The following is a 25,781-nucleotide window of genomic DNA, read 5'->3' as shown; positions in this document are numbered from 1 at the left end:
TAACCGGGACTAGAACCCGGTGTGCCGGCGATGCAAGGTGGAGGATTAGCCTATTGAGCCACGGCGCCGGCCAATAAATAAATCTTTTAAAAATAAAAAAAAAAAACTGGGGGATGGTGGGGAGCCCCTAGGTGGAAGGCCCTGAGTTCAGGTTGCATGCACCTGAAGTTGGCCCCGACTTCAAGCTCTGGACACTCACTTGGGAGTGCTTCCAACCAAGCACATATAAAAGACGAGCGTTTCACTAGCAATTATCACACCAGCCTCGAAGACTGGAAGGCAAAATACCATGAAACGCTAAAGCCTTTACAGCCTGCAAACACGGGCTGGAATCCCCACTCGGGTCGTTCATGTGATCTGTGACATCTGCTGCCCCAGGCACTCAGCCCAGATCTTCCTAGCCCCGTTTGGAAGATGGGGGTCAGGAGAGAAAACTGAGGCTGAAAGATGGGAAGAGCCCTGCTTAGGGCGGGGTGGCTGTCAGCTACAGAGCCACAGCGAATCCAAGCCAACCGGCTCCAGAGTCCAAGCCGTAGCTGCCATGTCCTTGTACCTCTGGACTCCGGTTCTGGCTGTCTCTTAGGCACCTTTGAAAAAACGGGGTGGGGGGGGGGTCAAGGAAAGGGCATTGCCCAGGCCCAAGCATGGTTAAGCAACAAATGGCTCACTGTGGCACTCAGATACGATGAGCGTTTACTGTCAATCTGTTCACACCTCACTTCCTTCCCCTAACCTCGAACCCACCAGAGGCCTGAACAGGGCAGGATACCAAATATAGCCGCCAGGCACTCACCAATCACCCGCCCGCCTCAGCCGTCCCCTTCCGAGGCTCAGGAGGCACACACAACGCTTGCAGTCACGGGCCAGAGAGCCTGAGAGCGGGGCAGCTGGGAGCCCGCGGCCCAGAGACATGGGACTGGAGTCTCAGCATGGACTGGGGGACCCCGGAGCAGGCAGGGCCCACACACACAGGTGGAACTGCACAGGCCCCTCCCAAAGTGCCTGGAAGGTTTGTGCCAGGAAGTCACTGCAAAATCCCACAATGAAGTATGGTCTTGGGCAAGAAACCCCAGCTCCCTCATTGGCCTCATTAGCCACCCACAGGTCCCCGTCAGCAGCGTTCACTTGTTCACCTGGACGCTGGGCTGGGCCGGGCTCCAGGTATCCTGCCCGGTCCTGCCACTTCCAACTCAAGGCACCCAGAGCCAGTTCCTTAACGTCTCTCTGCCTCAGTTTCCCCCTGTGTAAATGAGGATACGTTCAGGTCGTTGCGAGGGTTAAGTGCCCGCGGGTACAGCACTCAGAACCCCAGGAAACAGGGATCACTGGAGGGGCGGAGCTGGCAGCATCTTTACTCCAGGAAGCCTGGAGGCCCGGGTCCTGCACCTTTGCAACTGCAAAACCCAGAACAGAACCTGAAGGCCCAGCTCAGCCCTGCCTGCTGGGGACCCACATCTGGGGAGAAAGACACAGTCACAGAAGAACTGAGAAACAACCACCCAAGAAGAAGCTCCCCGGGGCTGGGGAAAGGCTCTTCCGAAGTGCTTCCAGGAGGAGGCGAGCATCAGCACCTGCCCAGAGTACAGACCAGAGGCCAGGATGGGGCCCCCAGAGCCTCTGGGGCTGCACACCCTAAACTGCGCACTCACCTCCAGCCCCGCCCCCGCGGCCCACTGACTAGCCCGAGGGCTGGCTCTGACCCGCAGTACCGCCAGCGTGTCCAGGGTCCTTAGACACACAGCAGGCTGCAGGCAGAGCAGGGCGGACCAGAGCTTTGAGGCGGGCGACCTGGGTATAAACGCCTGACTTCTGAGCTCCCTTGGCCAATCCTGCACTTGAACCAGTCCTGCCAGGCACCCGTCTTGCACAAGTTCGGCTCCCCCAGAGTCTCCATCTCTGCAGACCGTGAGCGCCCTGACTCCCCCAGGAACGGTGTGCCTCCCTGACCTTCAGCCCTGATAAAGAGAAACTTATTTGCCTAAGTTGATTCTGCTTTTGATTGTTACTATGGAGCTCCAGGCTCTCCATTTTACAGCTCAGAAAATTAAGACCCAGAAAAGCAGATGAGGTACCCAAGGTCCAGGACCCAGGGCAGAGCCGAGCCAGAACCAACACCCCGGCTCCTTCAGCCCGGGAGTCCACCACAGGGGCACGAAGCCTTGGCCTTGGGCATTTGCGTCTCAACGGGTCTCTGCTTCCCTGGGGACAGCCTACCGCCCTGCCCCCGCCGCGGCTTCCAGGAGGCGCCGGGAGACCGGTTCCCACGCCCACCGCGTGGCGGGGAAGGGGCCCAAAGGCGCACGGAGAGGCGGGGACGCTGCCCGCGGCGCCCACCCCAGAGCCCTCGGGATTGGAACGCAGGCCGAGGAGGGCGCGCGCAGAAGGCCGCGCAGCAGCCGCAGCCGCGCCGCACAACAGCGCGACCTCGGGCGCGCGCCCCGGGCCCGCGCACACTCACCGTCCGCGCCGCCGTCGCCGCCACCGCCACCGCCACCGCCTACGGACGCGGGAGGTCGGAGGGCCCCGCGCCCCTTCCGCGCCGCAGCCTCCCGGTCCCGCCGCGCTGCGCCCCGCCCGCCGCTCGCGCCGCCCGCCCCCCGGGTCCGCCCCCACCGGGAGGAGCCGCCCGCCAGGCTAGTCTCGGGCCCGGAGGGAACGCTTCTCCCGGACCCGCGGGCCGCGTGTCATCAGCCGGCTCCCCCGGGACGGCGCCTCGTGCCCGTCCGCGCGCAGCTTACCGGTGCGGTCGCTCGCAGTCACGCGACCCGGCGGATGAGGCCGTGTGTGGGACCGAAGGTCCTGGAGCGCTTGCTCTCGGTGTGTGCGAGGTCCTGCGAAGAGCGTGGGTTTGGGGTCAGAGAACCCGAGCTCTAATCCGGCTTGCTCCACTTCTTACATCATCGGCTAAATTAGCTCACCTGGCTGTGCCTTCGTTTTCTGCAAAAAGGGGCTGGGGGCGGGTTGGCCAATACAACTATGTCGTGCTAGGGGAATTAAGAGTCAAGGAGAGCAGCTGCGAGAAGTGTTGCGCAGCCAGCAGGCACATAATTACTGCTCAAAGTTGTGGCCGCAACTGCTGGACAGGCCAGAGCTCCCTGCCTGCGGCTGTCACCCCCACGGTGGCAGGATCTGCCGTGAAAAGTAAGTGCCCTCTCCCTTGCAGAAGGCACGACCCGAGCGTATTTTTCCTTAGAGCGCAGGGTGGCAGGACGCGTGTTTTATAGGAAAGGGGGTTCCGTTGTTGTGTGCTGTGGGGCCCTCTGCTTTTGGCATTCTCCGCTTGCAGGGGCACTGGGCTCTGCCTCCCGTCCCCTTGCAGGGCTCTGAGCTCCCCGACTGGCAGGAAGGCACTTGACTCTCCTGGCCCTCCGTCCTGCCCACGAAGGCGGTCCCCACTCCTGCTGCCTGGCCTTGCCGGGATGCGGCTGGGACTTAACGTCCACGCGGCAGCCTGCACTTTTCTACGGGTGGACTCAGAATGCTCCTGCGCTTTTTAATTTCAACAGATCTTGCCAAATGGTTGGGGCGGGGGGGGGGGTGCTCTAAGAACACAGGCTTGGCTGGCTGTGGTCAGTCAGCCCCACCCCCAGGCAAAGTGCTTGGAGGCGGTGGGCGGTACCTGAGAACCCTGGCTCCATCGTTCACCAGGCAACTGAGTGTCCTAGCAGCACTGTCTGCTAAGTGCCAGGTGTTGTCCTGGGCAGCGGTAAGCTGTGTTTAGTGCCTGGTGTTCCAGCAAAACGACTTGGAAGCATGAGAGCAAGGGGCCCAAGGAGCTTTGGAGTTTCACCAAATGCTGATAGGCTACTGAAAGACAGCTGCAGCAGGGAGGCGGCCTGGTCCCCAGCAGGGCCCCTCTGCCGGGTGAAGCTGGGTGGATGGTCTCTGCCCTTTCTGCTAGGCTGCCTTTACCCCTCCTCCTCGCTGCGGTCACCCTAGCATGCACTTACATGACACATCTGTGTCCTGTATTAGGGAGGCACAGAAGATAGAGGACTTGGGGGCTGGCCAACCTGACTTGGGGGCATGTGACCTCAGGACGGCTCAGTTCACTTTATTAAAAAAAAAAAAATGGAAAAAAAATTTGTTTGAAAGGCAGAGTGACAAAGAGAGAGAAAGACTTTCCATCTGCCGTCACTCCTCAAACGGCTGCAACGGCTAGGGGTGGGCCAGACTGAAGCCAGAAGCCCAGAACTCCATCCGGGTCTCCAACATGGATGGCAGGGGCCAGAGCACTCGGCGCCATCCTCTGTTGCTTCCCCAGGTGCATCAGCAGGGAGCTGGATCTGAAGCAGAGCGGCTGGGACTCAAACCGGTGCTCTGATGTGGGATGCTGATGCTGCGAGGGCAGCTTACCCCACTGCACCACCCCAGCAGCCCCGCAGTTTGCCTCCTGAACTTCAGTGTTTTTGCAGAGGGTGGACAATGCCTGCTGAAGGGGTGACTGCACTAATGAAATGAAATGAGGAGTTGCTCCACAGAGTGAAATGCAGGCTTGAACAGCAAGGCGTCTTGTGTTTGCATCTCGAAACTCCTGCACGTGGCCAGTCCTGTTACTGTGCCACGGCGCAGTGGCGGCTCCATGTACAATGGAGAAAGGACAATAAAATCCAGCCACGTGTGCTGGAGAGCAGACTTCAGTACTGTTATTCTGATGAATTCACAAAGCCTTTGGCAGTGAGCCCAAGCCCTTCCCTGCCTTCAGCTTGGCCTGGACTAATGTTTATCCACTCTCCCAACCCCTAAAATACCCTAAGCTCCAAGAATACACAGTATCTTTCAGTTCCTCCTACACCCCAAGTTCTCACTTCCAGTTCTCCGGGGTTACCATTCCCTCTTCATTGGGAAGGCCCGCCCCAAACCCCACGGACAGCTGTCTCAGGTCTTGACCGACAGTCTCTGGGAGCCCTTTACTGTCCTGGGCCTGGCTGCACCCCCCGTTCACAGTTACCTTGTTGGACCTGCACCCCAACCTGTCACCTGGTATGCTCGTCATTCAGTTCTTCCCCAGAAAGACAGTATACCTCTGGGGCACGAGGTATTTCTGCCTGTGCTCGGAGCTGTCTTCCCAGCACCCTACCCTCAGAATGTGTTAAATGCATCTGAAGTGCATGGATAGATATGAATGACATCATCAGGGTCTCACCTACAAATAAACCCAAGCCGTCACAAACCCCAGGCAAAGCCACCCTTACGCAGCAGTGGCTCCACCTGTCCTGCCGTGACCCTTGGCAGAGGGCCAGCTGCCAACGCGATTTGGCAACCTGGATGAAAACGATAAACTTCCCAGCTGGTGTTGCTGCAGATGGTACAGGGGACAGCCTCAGCCCCTCGGGGTAAGTGAAAAGGCAAAGATCGAAAATGAGATCTAGTTTTTTTGGAGCTGCCACTTACAGATTCACTGTCTTCCTAAACTTTAGAAATGCACTGTTGAAACATGACCAGAGCCTGAACAACTTGCACTAAAGTTGCTGGTGCCATAGTGGTGGCGTTACTCCCTAGACCCACACCAGCCCCCTGGTAAGCTATTTTTTAAAGTATTTGCAAAAATGTGCCTGACAGAATGTTTATTGCTGGTAGCTCCATGACACTTGTTTCAACTGAAGTCCCCGGGCCAAGTGACAAGCTCCACTGTTAGATACAAGACACGGGCTGACAGCGCGTGGGAGCTTGGGACTGAACACGCAGCTGTCCTTGTCAGAAGGTGCGCTGGGAGTAAGACAGATCGTGTGCTGTTTGTCAGGAAACTGGGGCACATCAGACGAAAACAAACCCTCTGAATTCGTGACAGGAAGGCCAGCAGCCCTCCTAGGCCATCAGGGATCCCTTTCTACACTGAAGACTGGACAAGTGCTGCCAGGATAGAAAACGGGCAGGGTTGGGGGGGCTCACCTCCGGCTGGGGCGAGGAGGGGAGGGCAATTGAAGGTAACCAGGCTTTAACTAGAGCTTTCCTGCTTTAAAAACACGGGAGGCAGTGGCAGACAGCCCAGTCCTGTCTCAACCACTAGCCTAGCAGCCTCCCCCGAGCTCACCTCCAGCAGCTACCAACGGTTCTAGGACGCTGCCACTCTGCCTTTTGTTATTTTCAAGTAGAAAGGGGCCGGGGCGATCTGCTCCCTGACTCTCTAAGCCTCCCCACCCCACCCGCCATCCCCCACAGGGAGCTATGGCCTTAAATTCACACTTGACCCAGGAGCCAGTCGTTGTCATCTGAAGTCTTCTAAAAGCCGGAGGAAGCAGATGTTGACACGATCCGGCAGCTTCCTCTCCTCGAACCACTGGCCAAGCTTCCCATAAAGCACGCGCCTAGCATGCTGCTTAAAACTGACCTATTTGCAAGGGAAGTGGGGGCTGGGGGCACAGCTGCTTGCTGTGTGTGGAAACTGCTGCAGTCATTTCACAGCCACCAGTCCTGTGACATCAGCTGACAGGAGAAAACGCTCCTATCTGCCAGACTGTCCCTGAACAGGTAGAGGTAGAAATGAGGGGCCCAGAACACACACAACCCTGACCGGCTTCCCTACCCCTGGTGCCATCAGTCTTCCTGGTGGAATGGTGGGGCCAGAGCTTTACTGGGCTGAAGGAGGCGAGTACCCTGCTCCCCAAAGCATTCTGAAAACACCTGAGAGCACAGCCAGGCTTTTGCTTTGCGGCCTCTGAGCTGAGTGGACTTCACGTCCATCACTTCCTTCCTCCACACCTCGAACATTCTCTAAGCCTCTGGGCCGCATCTCTTCTCCGTGGAAATGGAAAGCCAATGCCTAACCTGCAGGGTTGTTATATGAAGTGCTCAGAACATAGTGGGCTGGTTCCCTAACCTCTCTGCCTAGCAGCTCATAGTTGCCTAGTTGCTACGAGGATTAGTTATGATAAAGGCAGCTCTTAGACCAATCGCCAGCCCAGAGACACCTACACTTGACAACTACAGCAAACATTTTTTGCTCATGGAACATCCATGGGCTTCCTCTTTATTTCTCGGCTCCCTCCTGGTTAGATTGGGTTACGTGACCTCCACTGATTAAGTGGCTGAGAGCAAGTGTCATGTGTCTTTCAGCACTGAAGCATGTCTGCCAGCTTTGCCTTCCCATCCCTGCACCTGAGGAAACCAGCAGCAGAGATGGTGGGACGGGAGTGGAAGTAAACTGAATCACTGTGAAGGCTGTCCTGAAGTCACCCAAACTGCAGCAGGCACTAGAAATAAAATTTTGTTTTATTAAGCCACTGGGATCGCAGAGCCTGCCCTAGCCTCACCACTACTGCTATTATTACACTTTTAATAATGAGTAGAGCGAGAAAATTATGGCTGATTTCAAAAAATTAAGAAACCCTTGCTGAGCACCTAGATCGTTCCAGTACTACATGCAGTGCTTCCCTCTAAGAAACAGATGTATCAATCTGGAAGGGAGAGTGGCAGGGATCTTCCATCCACTGGTTCACTCCCCAAATGGCCTCAACAGCAGGGCTGGGCCAGGCTGAAGCCAGGAACCGGCAACTCCATCTGGGTCTCCCACAGGGGGGCAGAGGTCCACCCACTCGGGCCATCCTCTGCTGCTTTCCCACGAGCGGGGCGCTGAGGCACAGCGGCCAGGACTCTAACCGGCACTCCTATGTGGGATGCGTTTCAGCAGGTGCTGAACCCTCCATGCCACACCAGCAGCCCCTGTGCTTTATTTTTAATCCTTCTGTTATTGCTGTGCAAATAGTTCCCATCTGGGGATGGTGTGGGGACCCAAAAATACGTACCACTTCCCTCAAGCCAACTCCCCCCACCAGCCACTACTGCATCCCTCCCTCAAACCAACTCTCTCTACACACTTTATACTAGGTTCCTCTCCCAGGTCACCAAGCCCTTTACTTTTCAGATGTCTTGTTCTGTCGACTGACCACTGGTCACATCCCTTTTCTAAATACTCCCCTCGGCTTCTGTGACTAGCAACACAGGGCTGCTTGGTTCAACCAGTCATAAAATAAGCAAAGCCTTACCAATCCAGGATGAAAATATCCGTGGCAACCAGGTTAAAAATCTTGGGTCAGTGAGTCTAAGTGTTGCCTCCTGTCTCTCCAGTTTAGGAAACCTGTATTGGCAGGGGCAGCAGGTAAGGAGTTGCTACAGTTAGCAGTCACACCAAGAGTTAAGCTGCAATAAGCGCAGGATGTTAAGATGGAGGTATTTACTAAACATTCATGTCAAAACATCAAATAAGCAATTTGACAGGAGTTTGAGATACAAGTATCTTCAATACAGACAACAATGCCAGGAAATGAGAGTGGTTTCATCAGGAAATATGTACAGAAGGCCAAGAACAAAACCTTGGGAAAACAGGAGAAGGCACTGGGAAGAGACTGAGAAGCAAGGTAGCTCACCACTGGATAACAGAAGGAAACTAAGAGTGTTTCAGGGCCAGCGCTGTGGCACAGCAAGTAAAGCCACTGCCTGTGGCACCAGCATCCCATATGCGTGCCACTTCAAGTCCCAGCAGCTCCACTTCCAACCCAGCTCCCCGCTAATGCACCTGGGAAAGGGCAGAAAGTAGCCCAAGTGCTTGGGCCCCTACACCCACGTGGGAGACCCAGATGAAGCTCCTGGCTCCTGGCTCCGGCCTGGCCCAGTCCCAGGCCCTTGCAGCCATCTGAGTAAGCCAGTGGATGGAAGATCACTCTGTCTCTCCCTCTCTGTAACTTTGCCTTTCAAACAGATCAATCTTTCAAAAAAATTAATAAAATGTTTCAGGGGAAGAAGAGTGGCCAAGCCCATGAAATAATCCTAAACGTCAAATGGTAGAAGGCTGGGTTTCTCAGTGTGGACACCACCACTGACCCTGACGAGCAGTTTCAGGGAGTCAGGCATGGGTGTTTTAACAATAAAGTCAAACAGCTTGCATAAGAAAACTTTCTGAGGTCTTCTACTACAAAACAGACATGGGGGCCAGCGCTGTGGTACAGTGGATGAAGCTGCTGCCTGCAATACCAACATCCCACACAGGCGCCCATTTGTGTCCCTGCTGCTCCACTTCTGATCCGGAAACTGCTGGTGGCCTGGGAAAAGCAGCAGCAGATGGCCCAAGTGTTTGGGCTGCTGACACACTCGTGGGAGACCTGCCTGGCCTTGCCCTGGTCGTGTGGCTATCTGGGGAGTAAACCAGTGGATGGAAGATCTTGCTCTCTCTTTCAAATATATTTTTAAAAGTCTTATCTTTCAAGCCGGTGCCGCGGCTCAACAGGCTAATCCTCCGCCTTGCGGCGCCGGCACACCGGGTTCTAGTCCCGGATGGGGCGCCGGATTCTGTCCCGGTTGCCCCTCTTCCAGGCCAGCTCTCTGCTGTGGCCAGGGAGTGCAGTGCAGTGGAGGATGGCCCAAGTCCTTGGGCCCTGCACCCCATGGGAGACCAGGATAAGTACCTGGCTCCTGCCATCGGATCAGCGCGGTGCGCTGGCTGCAGCGCGCAGGCCGCGGTGGCCACTGGAGGGTGAACCAACGGCAAAGGAAGACCTTTCTCTCTGTCTCTCTCTCTCTCTCACTGTCCACTCTGCCTGTCAAAAAAAAAAAAAAAAAAAAAAGTCTATCTTTCAAATATATTTTTAAAGTCTTTCTAGCTGTATTGGTAAGGAAATCCCATGCTCTTTCAACCATTTCTACCAGAAATTAGTTTCAAACCAACAAAAGACTTGCAGCTAACAGAAAGACATTTAACTCTTATAAGTAGGAGTGTGAAGTCACTAAGAGCTTCAGTCACGTCCTTTAGCCCACCAGGAGGACACAGGCTGATAAACTGCCAGGGCAGGCCGGTATCAAGAAGCAGCAGCGAGCTGACACTACTTCTTGTTTTGTAAACCAATTTTTAGGTAAAATTACAAGCATTTTGCTTCTTGCTAAATCTGTACATCTTGAACAATTTCTAACTATGAATGCAAATGTGATATGTGAGCTAATTTCCTAAGTGGAATTCTGCAGAATCTGAAGAATTCTGTAGGCCAAAGTGCATTTTGCATTATCATACAGGATGAACCAGAGAAGTGTGAGAGATAGAACACATGACAAAGTCTTTACTTTTAAATTATCAGTACACCAAGTAATAACATGCAATAAGTTCTTAAATTCTATCATCTAGTAATTTTGATTAAGAAGCTAAAAGCAGCCTAAACAATTACACGAGTAATTCATTGCTTTTGCCTTTGGAATAGACATTAAGGCTGGCTGCTGCTTCACACAAGTTACAAGAAACTATTTACTACTTTTTCATAGATAAAGCCCCTGACCTTCAAGAAAGCATAGGGGAAACAAATTGTTTAGTCCCTTTCTTTCTTCAAAGAATTTTTTTTTATACAAGATCTAAGATAGAAAAGTCAACACTGACATATATGTTGCTTGAACTAAAAGGCACAGGAAAACACACGACATATACTTATTAAATGTCTCTAAGAAATACGAAGTAAAAAGATGAACTCTTTGGAAAGTCTGGATAAAGAAGCTAACGAGTGAAGGCCCTCCTATGAAACACACAGAAATAATTTAATGCCTTGTCATGAGGGCAGAGCGTGAGCTTTGCTGAGGCTCCATGCTCCACGAGAGCATCTGAAACGCCCAGCCGTGGAACAAGGGCAGCTTTCTTCTATCCGTTTATGCGGTAGTTCTCATGGATTTCTGGCCGGATGTCACAGACAAAGGCCAAGAGGTTATCCAAGACCTCATCCCTGTTCTGCTGGAAGTAGGTCTGCAGGATGGTCATCTTCTCCTGGGTCTCCTTCTCTACTTCGCTGCTGCAACTGCCGTGGGATCCCAGCGCCTGCAGTGGGAGGAGGACACAGAGGGAACGTCAGGAATGGCCAGGACATCCAGAAAGCTGCTTGCTGACTTGGGGAAACCCGGGCTCCTCAATGAAGGTAAGCGATCAGCAGCAGACAATGTAGCCTCATGACTGCACAGCATGTGGGGAAGCAGACACTGCCAGAGTTAACGGGAGTCACGTTCATCCAAAGGTCAGCTGCACGGCCTTCCCACTGCTAGAACCCTACTCCAGAGACGATACTCACATCTCTCCAGAGTCTAAGTGTAGCCTTAACCAGACTAGAATTGATCTTCAAACTCAAAAACTGAGGACTGGTTAAATAAATTAAGGTGCTTCCATGGATGAGTTCTTAAAGTACACAAATTAGGGAGGAAAAAAGCAAGACACAGAGCACTAGTCAGGAGATACACACAATAACACATATGTATAGATATAGATATTTGTGTGTGTGGTTTTAAAAGAGGAAATACATGGTATCTTAAACACTCTTTAAAAATGGCCTGGGAAAAGCAGCAAAAGATGGCCCAAGTGTTTGGGCTCCTGCATCCACAGGGGAGACCCAGATGAAGCTCCCGGCTTCAGTTTGGCCCAGCCCTGTCCGTTGTAGCCATCTGGGTAGTGAACCAGCACATGGAAGATCTCTGTCTTTCCCTCTCTTTAACTCTGACTTTCAAATGACCCAGCAATCCCACTCCTGGGAATTTACCCAAACAAAATAAAATCAGTATATCAAAGAGTTATCTGTACCCCCATGTTTATCGCTAACACACAATAACTAAGATGTGGAATGAACCCAGATGTCCATCAACTGATGACTGGATAAAGAAATTATGGTGTATAAACACACACAATGGAATACTACTCAGTCATAAAAAATAAAATCTTGTCTTTTGCAACAAAATGGATGCAACTAGAAACCATTATACTTAGTGAAATAAGCCAATTCCCCAAAAGACAGGTATGTTCTCCCTGATCTGTGGTAACAGAGTACCAAAAATGTAATGTATAGGAGTGAATTTGACATTTTAAGTTTCAATGATTGTTTAGAGCCCTGAACAGTGGTTTCTATTTTTCTTATTCTTAGTATCTGTTTAACTCTTTACTTAGCGTATGGTTAATCTTATAAGTAAACCATTGCTTACATCTTATAAGTATAAAGTAAATCACTGTAAAAATTAAGAAAGGGATTAGGAGAGGAAAAAAGAGGAAGGGTGGGAGCATGGGTGGGAGGGAGGGCAGGGTGGAAAATATCACTGTTTCTAAATCTGTATACATGAAATTTGTATACCTTAAATAAAATTTTTTTAAAAACTATTTAGAAACAAACACAATGAAAATACAGTTTAGGACAAGTATATAAGTTTCACCATTACTGGTTAATGTTTAAGCTCTCAAGTTCATCAGTAGATTCACCAATATTATAAATACATGACATCTGTTCTTTCAAATAGATATTCTAGAAGAACTCACAAAACACTGCTACCAATGTTGAGCTCTGAGGACTTTCAGGCTGGGAGAAAGGCAAACTGATTTCTCACTGCCACCTTTTCTACTCAATATTTTTATCTTATTACACTTTACTCTTCAGTTTTTATTCATAATTTGAGACACGCTGGTTGATGAATGTTCTTTTACCTTCTATGATCTTCACAGTCAGGTAGGCTCTTTGTTAACTGCGATAGTTTATTTGAACTTGACCTATCAGGTTCTCCAAGACATAATTTCATGTCTGAATCTTCTCATCAGCTAGTGTGCTATTTTCTCATATAGATTTATACATTAGTTTACAAAGCATTCTCTCATATTGCCTGTTCCTCACAACAACCAAGGAGGAGGCTATCACCCCTTCTTAGATTAGGAAAATAAGGCTCAAAGAGGGCAAAGTAAACACGCAGACTCAAACCCAAGTCTTCTGAGTGCAAACTTAAGAGCTGTTCATACTACATTATAACTGCTTGTATTATAGGAATACCCTGGAGCAGTTAGTAAGAGATCAGTCACTAATTCATATTTTTAAGTCCCATAACCTCTACTCGGGATAAAAACTCATTTCTGTTACCAATATAAACCGCTGCCAAGTTCCCTAAGTTACCTCAAGATGGAAACAATTATAGATGAAAATCACTAGAAAACTCAGCTTTTGCTTTAACAGTACAACACTGATAACATCTCTGTAATTGCACAGTAGAGGGTAAAACTACAGAGATAAGATGGCCGCTGGACACAAGTATTTCTCCACTGTTTTGTTAGTAGTCTGACGACTTACAGCAACAATCAGCCTAACTTCAAGCATCAGGAAACAGTTTAAGATTTTTTTAGATAACATAATTCAGTTTTTGTATTTATTTTTACTTACTGGAAAGACAGACAGAGAATCTCCCATCTGCTGGTTCACTCCCCAAATGTCCACACGAGTCAGGGATGGGTCAGGTCAAAGCCAGGAGTTTGGAACTCAGTCTGGGTTTCCCATGTGAGTGGCAGGACTGAAATGCCTGAGTCAACATCTGCTGCCTCCCAGGGTGCACATTAGCAGGCAGCGGGAATCAGGAATCAGAAACAGAGCCAGGATACGAACTCAGGCACTGAGAGGGGACATGGGCAGCCCAAGAGGTGTCTTAGCCACTGTGCCAAAACTCACCCTGCATTTTAAATTTTAATTTAAAAAATCACCCTGTGCAAAGATGGTGGAAACTTTTGTTACTGAAGGCCAAGAAGGACGCATGTGCCTCTTAATACCAGACGCAAGCCACCACAATGTAGAACTTGAGAACAAAGCACACAAAATCAAAAGCAGAGCTCAGAAAGCAAGAATCCTGAGCGTATTTTTTAAGCTCAGGATCAAAATAAAGTTAGCCTTTCACCTAGGTTTTTAGTTATACCGGCCAAGAAATTCCACTGTGCACCAGTATGAACTGCGTTTTCCAAGAGTGTTGACGGTTTTCCTCCTCCACTCTTTCCCTTTACAGACTGATGATCCCTGCTTCCTCTGTATTTTCTGTGATCTGTTTTTGTACTATGATCCAATGCGTATACTGACTAGTGGTAAATGCCTCTCACTATACTACACTAAAGCAGGGCTCTGTTTATGCTACTTTACAGCTAAAGGTCTGCAAGACTGGAAGCTAAGCTCTGTGAAGGCAGGGGTCAGATCTCTTTCTGTCCACAGCTGATTCCCTATCATCTGTCTCAGTACTCGGCACTATTTGATAGATTATTTGTTAAATGACTGAATAAGTGAAGACTAGGATTCAATGTTAGTAAACAAGACTCCTAAAAGATGCAGCCTGAGCATACAATAAAATGCATGATACCCAAATTTGCAGAACTCTACAAGAGCCAGAACCTCTGAGCTATATTTTTAAGAGCCTGGGGGAAAGAGGAAAGGAAAGTGATGAAAATAAATGGGGGTGGGGGGTGTGGCGCTGTGGTATAGCGGGTAAAGCTGCTGCCTGCTGTGCTGGCATCCCATATGGACACCGGTTTGAGCACTGGCTGCTCCGCTTCTGGTCCAGCTCTCTGCTATGGCCTGGGAAAGCAGCAGAAGATGGCCCAAGTGCTTGGGCCCCTGCATACGCATGGGAGACCCAGAAGGAGCTTCTGGCTTCGGATCGGCTCAACTCCAGCTCTTGCAGCCATCTGGGGAGTGAACCAGAACATGGAAGACCTCTCTCTCTCTCTCTCTCTCTCTGGCTCTGCCTTTCAAATAAATAAATAAATCTTTTAAAAAAAGAAAAAGAAAAGGGGGCCCACCGCAGCTTCCTTGGCCTTGAACTCCTTCTCCCTCTGCAGGCGGTACTGTTCAATTTCAGCCTGTGCTTCTTCTTTGGCCTGCTTCAGCCTCCGGTTCTTTCCTGTTTTCAAAACAGAGAACTAATCAGGAAGTGGTTAAAAGACAAGTAGAAAAGCAGACACCAAAATAGTTAAGTTTTAACAGTAAACAAGGGGAAAAAGTTAAGACACAATCCCAAGAGACAGAGACATGCATGGGAATAAGAGAATTCAAAGCTAATAGGTTCCTGGCGCCACAGGCTGTACCTAAGAAATTACTACATTAAAAAAGATGCCTTCATAATTACAGGCCATGAAAATGATGGAAAAAGTTGTGCAACGTGTCAGAATATTCTCTGCTAGGAACCAACAGGGAACTCCTCTTCCCAAGAAGTATACACCCTAGTATGGGGCTGGCGACAATTGGAGCTCTGATGAGAAGCTCAGCAAGGAGCTAATAGGTTCACCAGGGACATCAGCCTAAAATGTACTAATGAAAGATGATGTAATGCTGGAAACTACCATGCCTGTCACAAGGCAGCCATGAAAGCAGTGACTGGGAGGGCAGGCTGAAGGGGGAGCACTGAATGGGAAGCTGCACACTGGCTGAGAGGGGAGGGGACACAGGTGCCCTGGATTCTAGAACAGGGTAGTTTTTAACACACAGCTGGGAAAAAAGTCCGGTCCTGTCAAAGCCCATATGAAAACAGCACAAGACCAGCCACACATACTCTCTGCTTTCAATCTCTGTTCACCAGATGGAATAAAAAGGGTCTCAGATGATCAACCTGAGTATCTAATTCAGAACAAAAGACACTGTGCACCTGCCAGAACCATACAGATGAAGGAAACTCAGCCTTCCACTTCCTGAGGAGGAACAGAATTTTGAACCTATAACTACACTGACAACATCAACACTGCATGAGCTAGTCTAAAATAGGCTTCTCTCTAAGCACTTCTCTCTAAGCACTCACCCAAGAACTATTTCTACCAGTCTGTATTACTCCAGTACTACTTCAGGCCTGCTATCCCCCTGTACCCCAACATTCGCATGCTATCCTCCGCACTAGTTATACTGGGCCATATTTCAAAGACAAAGATCTTTGTCAAATCAACAATCTACAAATAACATTCAGGGCCCAAACAGTATGCAGTAGCTAAACCTGATTTTATAATACGTTACTCCCAACTCCCACTGCTAACTGAATCCATCACCTCTGCCTCTCAGTAAACATCACAAAGTTCAATTTGATCGGCTTCTCTGAAAATCAAAATATTTGCACAGGAAATCCTATTTCCTCCAAATCTCATTTTCCTCAGGCCTCACACTGGGAGCTGGTGTTTTTTTGTTTTTGTTTTTGTTTTTTTTTTTTTCCGTCTCTTCAATGAAATAAATCACAACAGTCTTTTTTTTTCTTCTTACTAGTAAGGTCCAAAGCACTGATTTCATTAAAACTTGGGTTGGATCATTTTACCACACCAGGCACAGCCTCTTCCCCATTCCTAACTGGGCACGTCAACCATAATTACAGATCAAGATAGGTGATCACTTTTTCAGCCATAGCTCTGAGATGTACACTAACCATAAACTAACTCTCGTGAGATAAATTCACCCAGTAACTACCTAAGGGCTACCCAGGCTATGCAGCTTTACAGGTTCACAGTGCCTCCAAGGCACTCACCTGTTCTTACCCTTTCACCCTACATGCTTGTTCCTGCGCTTCCCCCAGACAGTTCCACATCCTTCCCACTGACACAACTTATTCCCTGATGAGACACCACTGGACAAACTCTGAGAGGTCATTCTGGAAACGCTGTGTCAAGGGCATGATTGGAAAAAGTCTACAAGGAACACAAAACCTTCCAGTCCTAGGCCAAGAAAAGGATTCTTCCCATTCCCCTCAAAGAAAGCTCTCCCTATGGAATGCAGAGTATCACACAATTCCTAACTGAGAATGGACAGGAGCCACACGTGAATCCTACTTGGATGGGGGACAGATTCTAAGTCTTATACCAGGAAACACACTGCTTGGTAATTTACCCTTGCATGGTGAATTTATCCATGCCTCTAAGCCCCAACTAAGCTAATTCCCAAGGTATGGTCAAATCATTTCCCTCTGTGCCTTAGTATCCCATCTGTAAAGTGGGGGTACAAACACCTTTCTCACCAGATGGAAAACTGGATACATAAAACTAAGTCAGACAGTGTCTACTCCCCAGGAACCTGGTCTGGGGACGCAGCCATGTAAGCAAGCACTGAAGAGGGTCCCCTGACCCAGGCTGAGGGGAGCAGCATCAATCAGGGCAGACTTCCTGGAAGAAGCGCTGCCTAAATTCTGAGGTCCAAAGAAAGACGAAGGACTAGAGAACGCGGGGCAGGGAGGAGAAAGCAAAAGCTCGCAGAGGGAATGGACCAAGGTGCCTTGGCGGAGTCACAGCCATTCCGCGCCTTGAAGGGGCTGTGCTGGATTCTACAGGCATAAAAGTCCGCTGACCCAAAAGGCGGGCTGGCTGACCGCGGAAGGGTGCACCAGAAGAGACCGGCTTCTCCTCCCTGGAAGATGAGACTACGCCCCACCTATTAAGTTCTTTGGCAACCCTGCATTTCCCAACTGGAGCCTTCAACTCACCTGCAATCACCCTACCCAGGGTTTGCTTCCTGGTTTCCTGGGACGTGGAAAACCAGGATGGGGGAGACCACAGGAGCAGTGGGCACTGGCGCTGGCAGTTATTAGCCGCGTAAAAAAATAAAATAAAATAAGAAAGCAACTTTCGTTTTCGGCTGTTCATGGGAGCTCCGAGAAGTTGGTGTCCTGAGCTTAGGTGCCGGCGATGGCGATGGGGCAGGAGGGGTGGGGGGGGAGGGGGGACGACCAGACACACAAAGCCTGGGCGACCCAGCGTGGCGATCGGGCGAAGGGGAAGAGCAAGGCGGGCCCCGGGTTCCTAGCGCGAGCAGTGGTGCGGGTGGTGGCTCGCTTCCCGAAGCCGCAGATGCGAGGCAGACAGACCGAAGCTCCGTTTGGACAGCCTTCCTGTAGGCGCCAGCCAGACCCCGAAGAGCGCGCTAACCCACCGCTGTCTCTACACTCAGAATTGTTCTCGCGTAGGGCAGCCTCCGGGCGGCCCACCAGCCCTTCCAGGGCTTCCAAACACACAGGCCTCCGGGACTACCGCCACCCTCGCCCCGCGCCGTTTTTCAGGCCGCCTCCCGAGGCCTAGCCGCCTTCCTCAGCCTCGGACCCCCGCGGGCCGCCCCACCCCGAAACTCACGCTTGCGGGCCTCCGACACCTTCTCCGCCGCCCGCTTCTCGGCCTGCAGCAGCTGCTGGATCCCCTGCGACTGGCTGGCCATGGCGACCGGCACTCTGGAAGCCCAGAGCAGCGGCCTAAACCGACTCGAAGGCTCCTCTGGTCACCTGACCCACCCACCGGGCAAACTGCGCCTGCGCCTCCGGCCGGCGCCCCGCCCCTACGTCACGTGACCCGCGCGGCGTCGCGTCGGCTGACAACCCAAGGGGCCCAAGACTCAGGCAGGACGGGCGGGTCGGAGGAGGGATGAGGGGGAGTGGCCGAGTGCGCCTGCGCGGGGGCTGTGGCCGGCCTCTCTTCTTCTCTCCCGGCGCCGGCCGCTTTGCTTGTTGCGTTGTTGTAGCCACGGTGCCACGTCGTAGTTGCCGTAGAGACCCTTACTTTACAGCCAGTGCACATTAAGGTGCCGCGAGAAGGGGCCAACCTAAATCCCGTTCTCCTATCCCGCACACGACTTTTACTCTCTCCTGTTCGGGCACTCATATTAGGGAACAGTTTAGAAAAAAATTATTATTTTAAGTTTTCATTTATTTGAAAGTCACAGAGTTAGAGAGGTCTTCCAGCCGCTGGGTCACTCCCCAAATGCCCACCATAACTGGAACTGTGGCTAGGGCTGGGCCCCAGCTGAAGCCAGGAGCCTGGATTCTCAATCCGTCTGACACACGCATGACAGGGACTCAAATACCTGAACCATCGCCTGCTGCCGCCCAAGGTGTGCATTAACAGGAGGCGGGAGTCGGAGCTGGGACTGGAATCCAGCCATGCGCATGTGGGATGCTGGAGTCCCATGGGTATCTTAACTCCTGTGCCAGATACCAGTCCATTTTCAGCAGGTTCTTTGTTTTTAGGTTTAGAAAAATTCTTGCCATTTCTAGAGGTGGAGTCCTGGGTTGCCAGCAGGGAAAATTGGGATCAACTCTGTTAAAAAAAATCCGAGTGATTTTGAACAGGTCCCTGTCCATTTCTGAATGTGGGTTCAGGAAAAGCTTGTACTATTTTCCATACACATCTGTGGAACACCTGCTCTGACCCCGGATGTCCTTCAATACTTGACACAGCAGAGAGCAAGATAAACAAGGTCTCTGGTAAGTCTCACAGTTTATGGATCCAAAAGAGGTGAACTAAAATAGATAATCACAAACCGTGGTCAACGCAGCCAAGGAGAAGTGTTTTTAGAAGGATCCAGGGGCCGGCTTCAGATGCAGATTCCTGCTGATGTACCTGGGAAGGCAACAGAAGATGAGCCTAGTGCTCGGGTCCCTGCACCCAGATGGAGCTCCTGTTTCCAGCTTTTGGCCTGGCCTAGGCTTGGATGTTGCCACCATGTGGGAATAAACCAGTGGAGGAAATCTCTCTCTTTTTCTCTGGTGTGTGTGTGTGTGTGTGTGTGTGTCTGCCTGTCTCTCTGTTGTTTAAATAAATCTTAAAAAAAAAAAAAAATAAGAAGGACCCACTTAATAGCAGGAGGTAAATATGGAGGCTTCTGGGAAGGTTTTTTTGTTTTGTTTTGTTTTGTTTTGTTTTGTTTTTGACAGGCAGAGTTAGTGAGAGAAAGACAGAGAGAAAGGCCTTCCTTTTCCGTTGGTTCACCCCGCAAATGGTCACTTGGCCGGCGCGCTACGCTGATCCGAAGCCAGGAGCCAAGTGCCCCCTCCTGGTCTCCCATGGGGTACAGGGCCCAAGGACCTGGGCAATCCTCCACTGCACTCCCTGGCCACAGCAGAGAGCTGGACTGGAAGAGGAGCAACCAGGACAGAATCCGGCACCCCAACCAGGACTAGAAACCGGAGTGCTGGTGCCGCAGGGAGGATTAGCCAAGTGAGCCGCAGCACCGGCCAAGGTGTCTGGGAGGGTTTCTGTGAGACATGGCATTTCAAATGACCTCTGAAGAGTGAGAGAGTACCCAGAAAACGAGAGTGGAGGGTGGCAGGGTGAGAGATGGTCTGGGGAGAAGGAACATTGTGTGTGGAGGTGGGGACAGCAGTTGCTATAGACACCCTGATAGTAGGGACTCTATTATGGAGCACCCAAGACTCTATCTTGAGAAAGCACCCCTCCTGTGAGACTATGGTCTGAAACTAAAACATCAGTACACTGCATCCCACTTCACTAAACATAGAAATCCCCTAGAATGATTGTTCAAGCTTAAAACAGATAGGCTGCACCTGGATTGATGTTAAGATTGTAGTTTGCCTATGTCCACATATGATTGAGGTCAGTACCTGGACTAATGTCAAGACTATAATGGGGGGCCAGTGCTGTGGCACAGCGGGTAAAGCCATCACATGCAATGCCAGCATCCCAATAGTTGCCAGTTCAATCCGGTCACTCCACTTCCAATTGAGCTCTCAGCTGTGGCCTGGGAAGACAGAGTAGGATGGCCCAAGTCCTTGGACCCCTGCACCTGCATGGGAGACCTGGAGGAAGTGCCTGGCTCCTGGCTTCAGATCAGTTCAGCTGCGGCCATTGTGGCCATCTGGGGAGTGAACCAACGGATGGAAGACCTCTCTCTCTCTCTGCCTCTGCCTCTCTGTAACTCTGCCTTTCAAATAAATCTTTTAAAAAAATAAAAGACCGAAATTAGTATTGTCAAGATTGTAATTGATATTAGTTTTGCATATGCTTTAGGTCAGCTTGACCCTAGCAACCATGTATTCTCCCTTGTGGTTTTTACCTTTTTAAACCCTGTTGCTTTGAGCTTCAGGGTTGAGAGTTCTTTAGGGCACGAGCCTGCTCTCCACCACCGGCAATCAAGTACTCCCAAGTTTATCAGTGTGTGGCACTCCTCTGTCAGCACTCGCTCAGGCACAGCACCACCACCACAAACAGGGAGCTGGGAAGGCAGTGGCTGAGTTTGCCAGTGTGACAAACAGTCTTGCAAACACTTGGCTTACTCCTCAGCAACTTCAGAGTACTGTTATTAATTCAATTGTATAGCAACCAAACGGAAGATCCGCAGGTTCAGTAATTCGCGGTCACACCACTGACTGTCACACAGTGTGCTTGGACCCAGCCAGGACTGCAGGGGGAACCTCCCTCATCATGCTCTTGTGTGAGATCTTGTGGGCTGTGGAAAGAAGCAGATGACTTCTTAGAGACCACCAGGCACAGAGGAGGGAAGATGACGCCAGAATTGTTCTTGATAAGATCTCTGTACCCAAGGAGAAGCTGCATTCATGGTTATTTCACTGAGGTTGGGGGTGGGCTTGGAAAGATGACGTAACCGCAGAATACCTATCGCTTCCCGGCATGAGAACTGGATCTTGATTGCTCTCTGCGAATTTTAAATCCCATTTCAATGATTTCTTGGAAAGATTTATAAATATCTGTGTTCTCAGAAAAAGTGATTCGCCGTCTTCAGAGGACAGACGTGCGTACTTCTCGGGGTGGAGTGAAGACTCAGAGAGTTGATGGTAGCCAACAGTGGAGTGGATACATGAAATGTGGTATATGCACACAATAGAACTGCAGTTGGTCATCAACATAAATAAAGGACTGGTACAAGCTACAGCAGGGACAAGCCTTGGTGCCACTAGACAAAGCAAAAGACACCAGACACAAAAGGCCACCTGTCATACAGTGCTGTGACCTGAAACACCCAGAATAGGCAAATCTCTAGAGACAGACAGAGGCTGGGGGAGAGGAAATGGGGAGTGACTGCCAATTGGCATGGGATTTCTTCTTAGGGTGATGAAAATGATCTGGAATTAGATAGTAGTGATGGTGGCACACCCTTGGGAACATACAAAAAACACTTAATGGTAAGCTTTAGAAGGGTGAGTAACTGCTCTATGGATTATATCCTCCAATAAAGCTGTTATTTTTTAAAAAGAGGAAGAGAGGATGATATGATGATGATGACGATGACCACGCTGATGATTGAATGTGAGGGTCTCCCACAGTTTCTAGTTCCTAAGATTCTAAGTACATACAAATCCCAGAATTCTGTTGCCGCTGTAAGCATTTCCAAAGTTTATTGGGTAAAGAGAGAAACACTGGACAGTCCCTCCTCTGAGACTGCCCAGACTGGTTCAGATTTTCTGATGATCTGAGTGGGTGTTTGTTGTCAGAATGGGGCTACCCCGGGAAGGTGTCCTGCAAGAACTAGGAAATGAGATTGAAGCAATTGTCCTCTAAAGGAGCCGAGAAGTCTTGAGCAAGCAGGCAAGAGCAAGCAGTGACAAGGTTATCTGAAGGGCACAGAGGGAGTGTGAGGCTGGTTCCTCTCACCAAGGAATGCAGTAGCAGATCAGAGCAAAGAATGTGGCCACTATTGGGTGTGGTTGTTCAGACACAAACTGCAAACAAGGAGAAGGCACAGGGCTGCTCTTTGTTGGCTCTAGCCTAGCAGTGACTAAGGCAGGCGGGGGTCTCTCACGGCCTCAGCCAAGAGAGCACTTGGCCTGGGTTCAAATCCTAGCCCCCACATTCAGTTCCTGGGTGACCTTGAGCAAATGACTTAACCTCTCTGGAGTTTCAGGCTTTTCATTTGTTAAACATGGCATTAGAGCAGGTGTTTGGCACAGCAATTAAAATGCCACTTGGGGCACTTGCATCTCATGTACAAGTGCCTGGGTTCAAGTATCAGCTCTGCTCCTGATTCCAGCTTCCTGCTAGTGTGCACCCTGGGAGGCAACCGATTTGAACCCTTGTCACCCATGTGGGAGGCCCAGATTGGACTCCTGGCCCCTGGCTACCCTGCAGGCATTTGAGAAAGGAGTGGTTAGAAGTTCTCACTCTGTCTCTCAAGCTTTCAAATAAAATAAAATAAATAAATAATTTTAAATGGGGTTAATAACAGTATAATATGGTCAGTAGGAATATTAAATCTGGGGCCAGCACTGTGGCGTAGAGGGTAAAGCCACCGCCTACAGTGCCGGCATCCCATATGGGCACTGGTTCAAGTCCCAGCTGCTCCACTTCCAATCCAGCTCTCTGCTATGGCCTGGGGAAGCAGTGGAGGATGGTCCAAGTTCTTGGGCCCCTGCACCCGCTTGGGAGACCCAGAAGAAGCTCCTGGCTCCTGGCTTCAGATCAGCACAGCTCTGGTCATTGCGGCCAACTGGGGAGTGAGCCAGAGGGTTGGAAGACCTCTCTCTCTCTCTGCCTCTCCTTCTCTCTCTATGTAACTCTGACTTTCAAGTAAATAAGTACATCTTTAAAAAAAAAGGAATATTAAATAACTAACTTTGAATGTACTCACCACTCATGAAAATGGAGATATCTGGTCCCCTTATAACGATTCCTCAAAAATAATAATAAATAGGCTTTTAGTTTTTATATGTCAACCTAGTATACTCAGTTAACAAACAAACTGCTTCTAGAGACTGCATGGTTGGACAGGTTGTTCACTGCACAAGGAAGCAAGATTGCTGAAATCCAGCCTGTGCCCACCGACTGCCCAGAGGAAACAGCTTTTCCTAGTTTATGATTTTCAAAAGCACGTTGGTGCCCAGCAGTAGTCCAGAGACAAAATCCAGGGTGAGGACGTGACTTGCCCCGGAGGAAACTCATGAGAGAATGAGCTGCCCCACCCCCATCTCCTCCACCCCACAGTGGGTGGCCTCCCAGTAGACAACTTCCTGGCCTCTGCCTGAGGTGACCCCTTAAACATTTGCCACGTTGGGATGTTGAGCATTAATGGTTAACCCTTCTCCTTTGACTTAGTCTGAAGATAACTGAAGAGACCGAGCCGAGAGTCGCAAACGTTGGGGAGATCCTGTTGATCACCCAGTGGAGCCGGTCAGTGGGCTCTGTGTGTTTATAGGAAGGCACCCGCTTCCTGGCTCAGTGTCTTCACCGCTAGCGGCTCCAGGGTAGGCCTGGCTCACGTTTGCTCCTCTGCCTTCCCAGAAGCTAAGCAGCATGTCTGGAAAATGGCTGAGGGGCCGGCGCAGTGACGTAGTGGGCTAAGCCTCCACGTGCGGTGCCGGCATCCCATATGGATGCCGGTTCAAGTCCCGGCTGCTCCTATTCCAATACAGCTCTCTGCTACGGCCTGGGGAAGCAGTGGAAAATGGCCCAAATGCTGGGGCCCCTGCACCCACATGGGAGACCCAGAAGAAGCTCCTGGCTCCTGGCTTCAGATCGGCCCAACTCCAGCTGTTGAGGCCATTTGGGGAGTGAACCAACAGATGGAAGACCTTTCTTTCTGTCTCTCCCTCTCTGTCTGTAACTCTACCTCTCAAATGAATAAATGAAATCTTAAAAAAGAAAGAAAGAAATGGATCAGCAAAGAAACAAAGAACTGCACGTTATTCCTGTAAATTACCTACAAAGAAATCTGAACAAAGGCACCAGAGAAGAGGAATTAACAGTATACTTCCAGAAGAAGCTCCTGGCTTAGGCCTGGCCCAGCCCCAGCCATTGTGGCCATTTGGGGAGTGAACTAGTGGATGGAAAATCCCTTTCTCTGTCTGTCCTCTCTCTTTCTCTCAGACTTTCAAATAAATAAATACATTTTTTTAAAAAAAGAAATGTTCTGTAAGTAGGAGATACACAGTCGATTTCTAAGACTTCATACCCAAAAAGGTGTAAAATATCCCATTAACAAATTTGTTAGTGATGACAGGTAAACTTAATAGCTTAGATGAGACTATGTAAAATGTCTTCTTGTCATTAATCTTACCACTTCATCCTATTAAGATAGCTGTCAGGAACAAAGGAAACAATGAGAGCCTATGAGGATGAGAAATAGGAACACTTGGGCATTGTTAGTGGGAAGGTAAAATGGTACAGTCACCAGGAAAACAGTGCGGCAGCTTTTCAAGATACTTAATAGAATTCTCTGATGACCTAGTTACTTTGCTTCAGGCTATATGCTCAAAAGGATTGAAAGCAGCATCTCAAATGAATTTGCTCATGTTGTTAGAGTCATGATTCACAGTAGCCAAAAGGTAGAAGTAACTCAGTATCCATCAAAGAAAGAATGGGTAAACATATGTGGTATTTACCTATTTATATGTACATAACAGAAATATTATTTAGTCTTAAAAAGGTATGATATTTTGATCCATGCTATCACACAGATAACCTTGAGGACATGATGCTAAGTAAAATGAGACAGTCACTGAAAGAGAAATGCCATCGATAGAAAGACAGATAGATAGACAGATAGATGTCGGACTCAGTAGAATGGTGATTACCAGGGGCTGGGAGAAGAAGGGAATGGGAGCTATTAAATGGGTGTAGGGTTGCAGTTTGTGTAGATGAACAAGTTCTGGAGGTCAATTCCACAACGTTGTGAATATACTCAACATGATTGAACTGTACATTTGAAAATGGTAAGATGGTTGTACTATACATATTATTACCACAATCAAATATAAAAACAAAAAAAATCAGAAAAAGGTAATTTCACCTTCTCTTCTTTACTTTTTTAATTATACCAGTAGGAAATTTCAATATTATTCATGGGACTTAAGTTGTATTTCTAAATTGCTCTCTAAAAGAACAGAATTTTGAGCTCCAAAGGTTTTTAACAAAGGAAGCTGTTTGAGATTGAAGAAGGAGAGGAAGATACCTACCCAAGCTCCGCGTGTCTGTACGGGGCTGAGGTTTGAGGTCAGAGGGCATGAGGAGCTTTAGACAGAGGGAGAAAGGACAACTTGAGCAAAAGAGAGCATGGAAAGTTCTAGAAATAGCACTAAGGCTGCAGCACACCGAGGGAGGGGTAAGAGGCTCTGAGATGAGGCCAGAGAAGCAGAGGGGGGCCAGCTCGGGGCGGGGGGAGCGTGGGGGCCTTGCTCAGGGCTTTGCTCTCTATCTGAAAGGCAATGAGGATGCACTCAAAAGACTGTTCTTGCTGCCATCTGTAAGGGAGGGGGCCTGAACATGCATGTGTGTGCATGTGTGCATGGGTATGCATGTGTGTGCATGGGTATATGTGTGCGTATATGTGTGTCACTTACAG

The 25,781-nt window shown here is 49.8% G+C and overlaps 2 protein-coding genes across 4 annotated transcripts in view; both read right to left on the bottom strand.

Annotated features, from left to right (window-relative positions):
* TMEM268 (transmembrane protein 268) overlaps nt 1-8,158 on the bottom strand; it is a 33,005-nt gene extending 24,847 nt beyond the window's left edge. Inside the window, exons 1-2 of one of the 3 annotated variants that reach the window (XM_051842662.3) lie at nt 7,986-8,158; nt 2,739-2,831 (exon numbers count right to left, since the gene is read on the bottom strand). The gene's annotated coding sequence lies outside the window, so the exon portion shown is untranslated. Of the gene's footprint in view, nt 1-2,458; nt 2,616-2,738; nt 2,832-7,985 lie in introns of those variants that run through there. The other 2 variants (XM_051842669.3, XM_051842659.3) reach the window with 2 other exon arrangements.
* Nucleotides 8,159-10,017: 1,859 nt separating this feature from the next.
* ATP6V1G1 (ATPase H+ transporting V1 subunit G1) lies at nt 10,018-17,983 on the bottom strand. The gene is made up of 3 exons (XM_002720414.6): nt 17,831-17,983; nt 14,540-14,640; nt 10,018-10,786 (listed from the first exon to the last, which is right to left on the bottom strand). The coding sequence occupies exons 1-3, from the start codon at nt 17,910-17,912 to the stop codon at nt 10,613-10,615; spliced, it is 357 nt and encodes a 118-aa protein (XP_002720460.1). The 5' UTR covers nt 17,913-17,983; the 3' UTR covers nt 10,018-10,612.
* Nucleotides 17,984-25,781: the final 7,798 nt, after the last annotated feature.

This window comes from Oryctolagus cuniculus, chromosome 1, assembly GCF_051225735.1.
Source record: "Oryctolagus cuniculus isolate XC-2025 breed Fujian yellow rabbit chromosome 1, ASM5122573v1, whole genome shotgun sequence".
NCBI classification, from domain to species: domain Eukaryota; kingdom Metazoa; phylum Chordata; class Mammalia; order Lagomorpha; family Leporidae; genus Oryctolagus; species Oryctolagus cuniculus.
The sequence above is the reverse complement of the archived record's forward strand: the minus strand, read 5'-3'. Positions and strand labels throughout refer to the sequence as shown.

Coding starts and splice junctions, on each gene's coding strand:
- ATP6V1G1 (XM_002720414.6), bottom strand. CDS start 17,912: ATGGCCAGCCAGTCGCAGGGGATCCAGCAGCTGCTGCAGGCCGAGAAG. Junction 14,641..17,830: donor GGTGTCGGAGGCCCGCAAGC/GTGAGTTTCGGG, acceptor TTTTGAAAACAG/GAAAGAACCGGAGGCTGAAG. Junction 10,787..14,539: donor TCAAGGCCAAGGAAGCTGCG/GTGGGCCCCCTT, acceptor CTCCCACTGCAG/GCGCTGGGATCCCACGGCAG.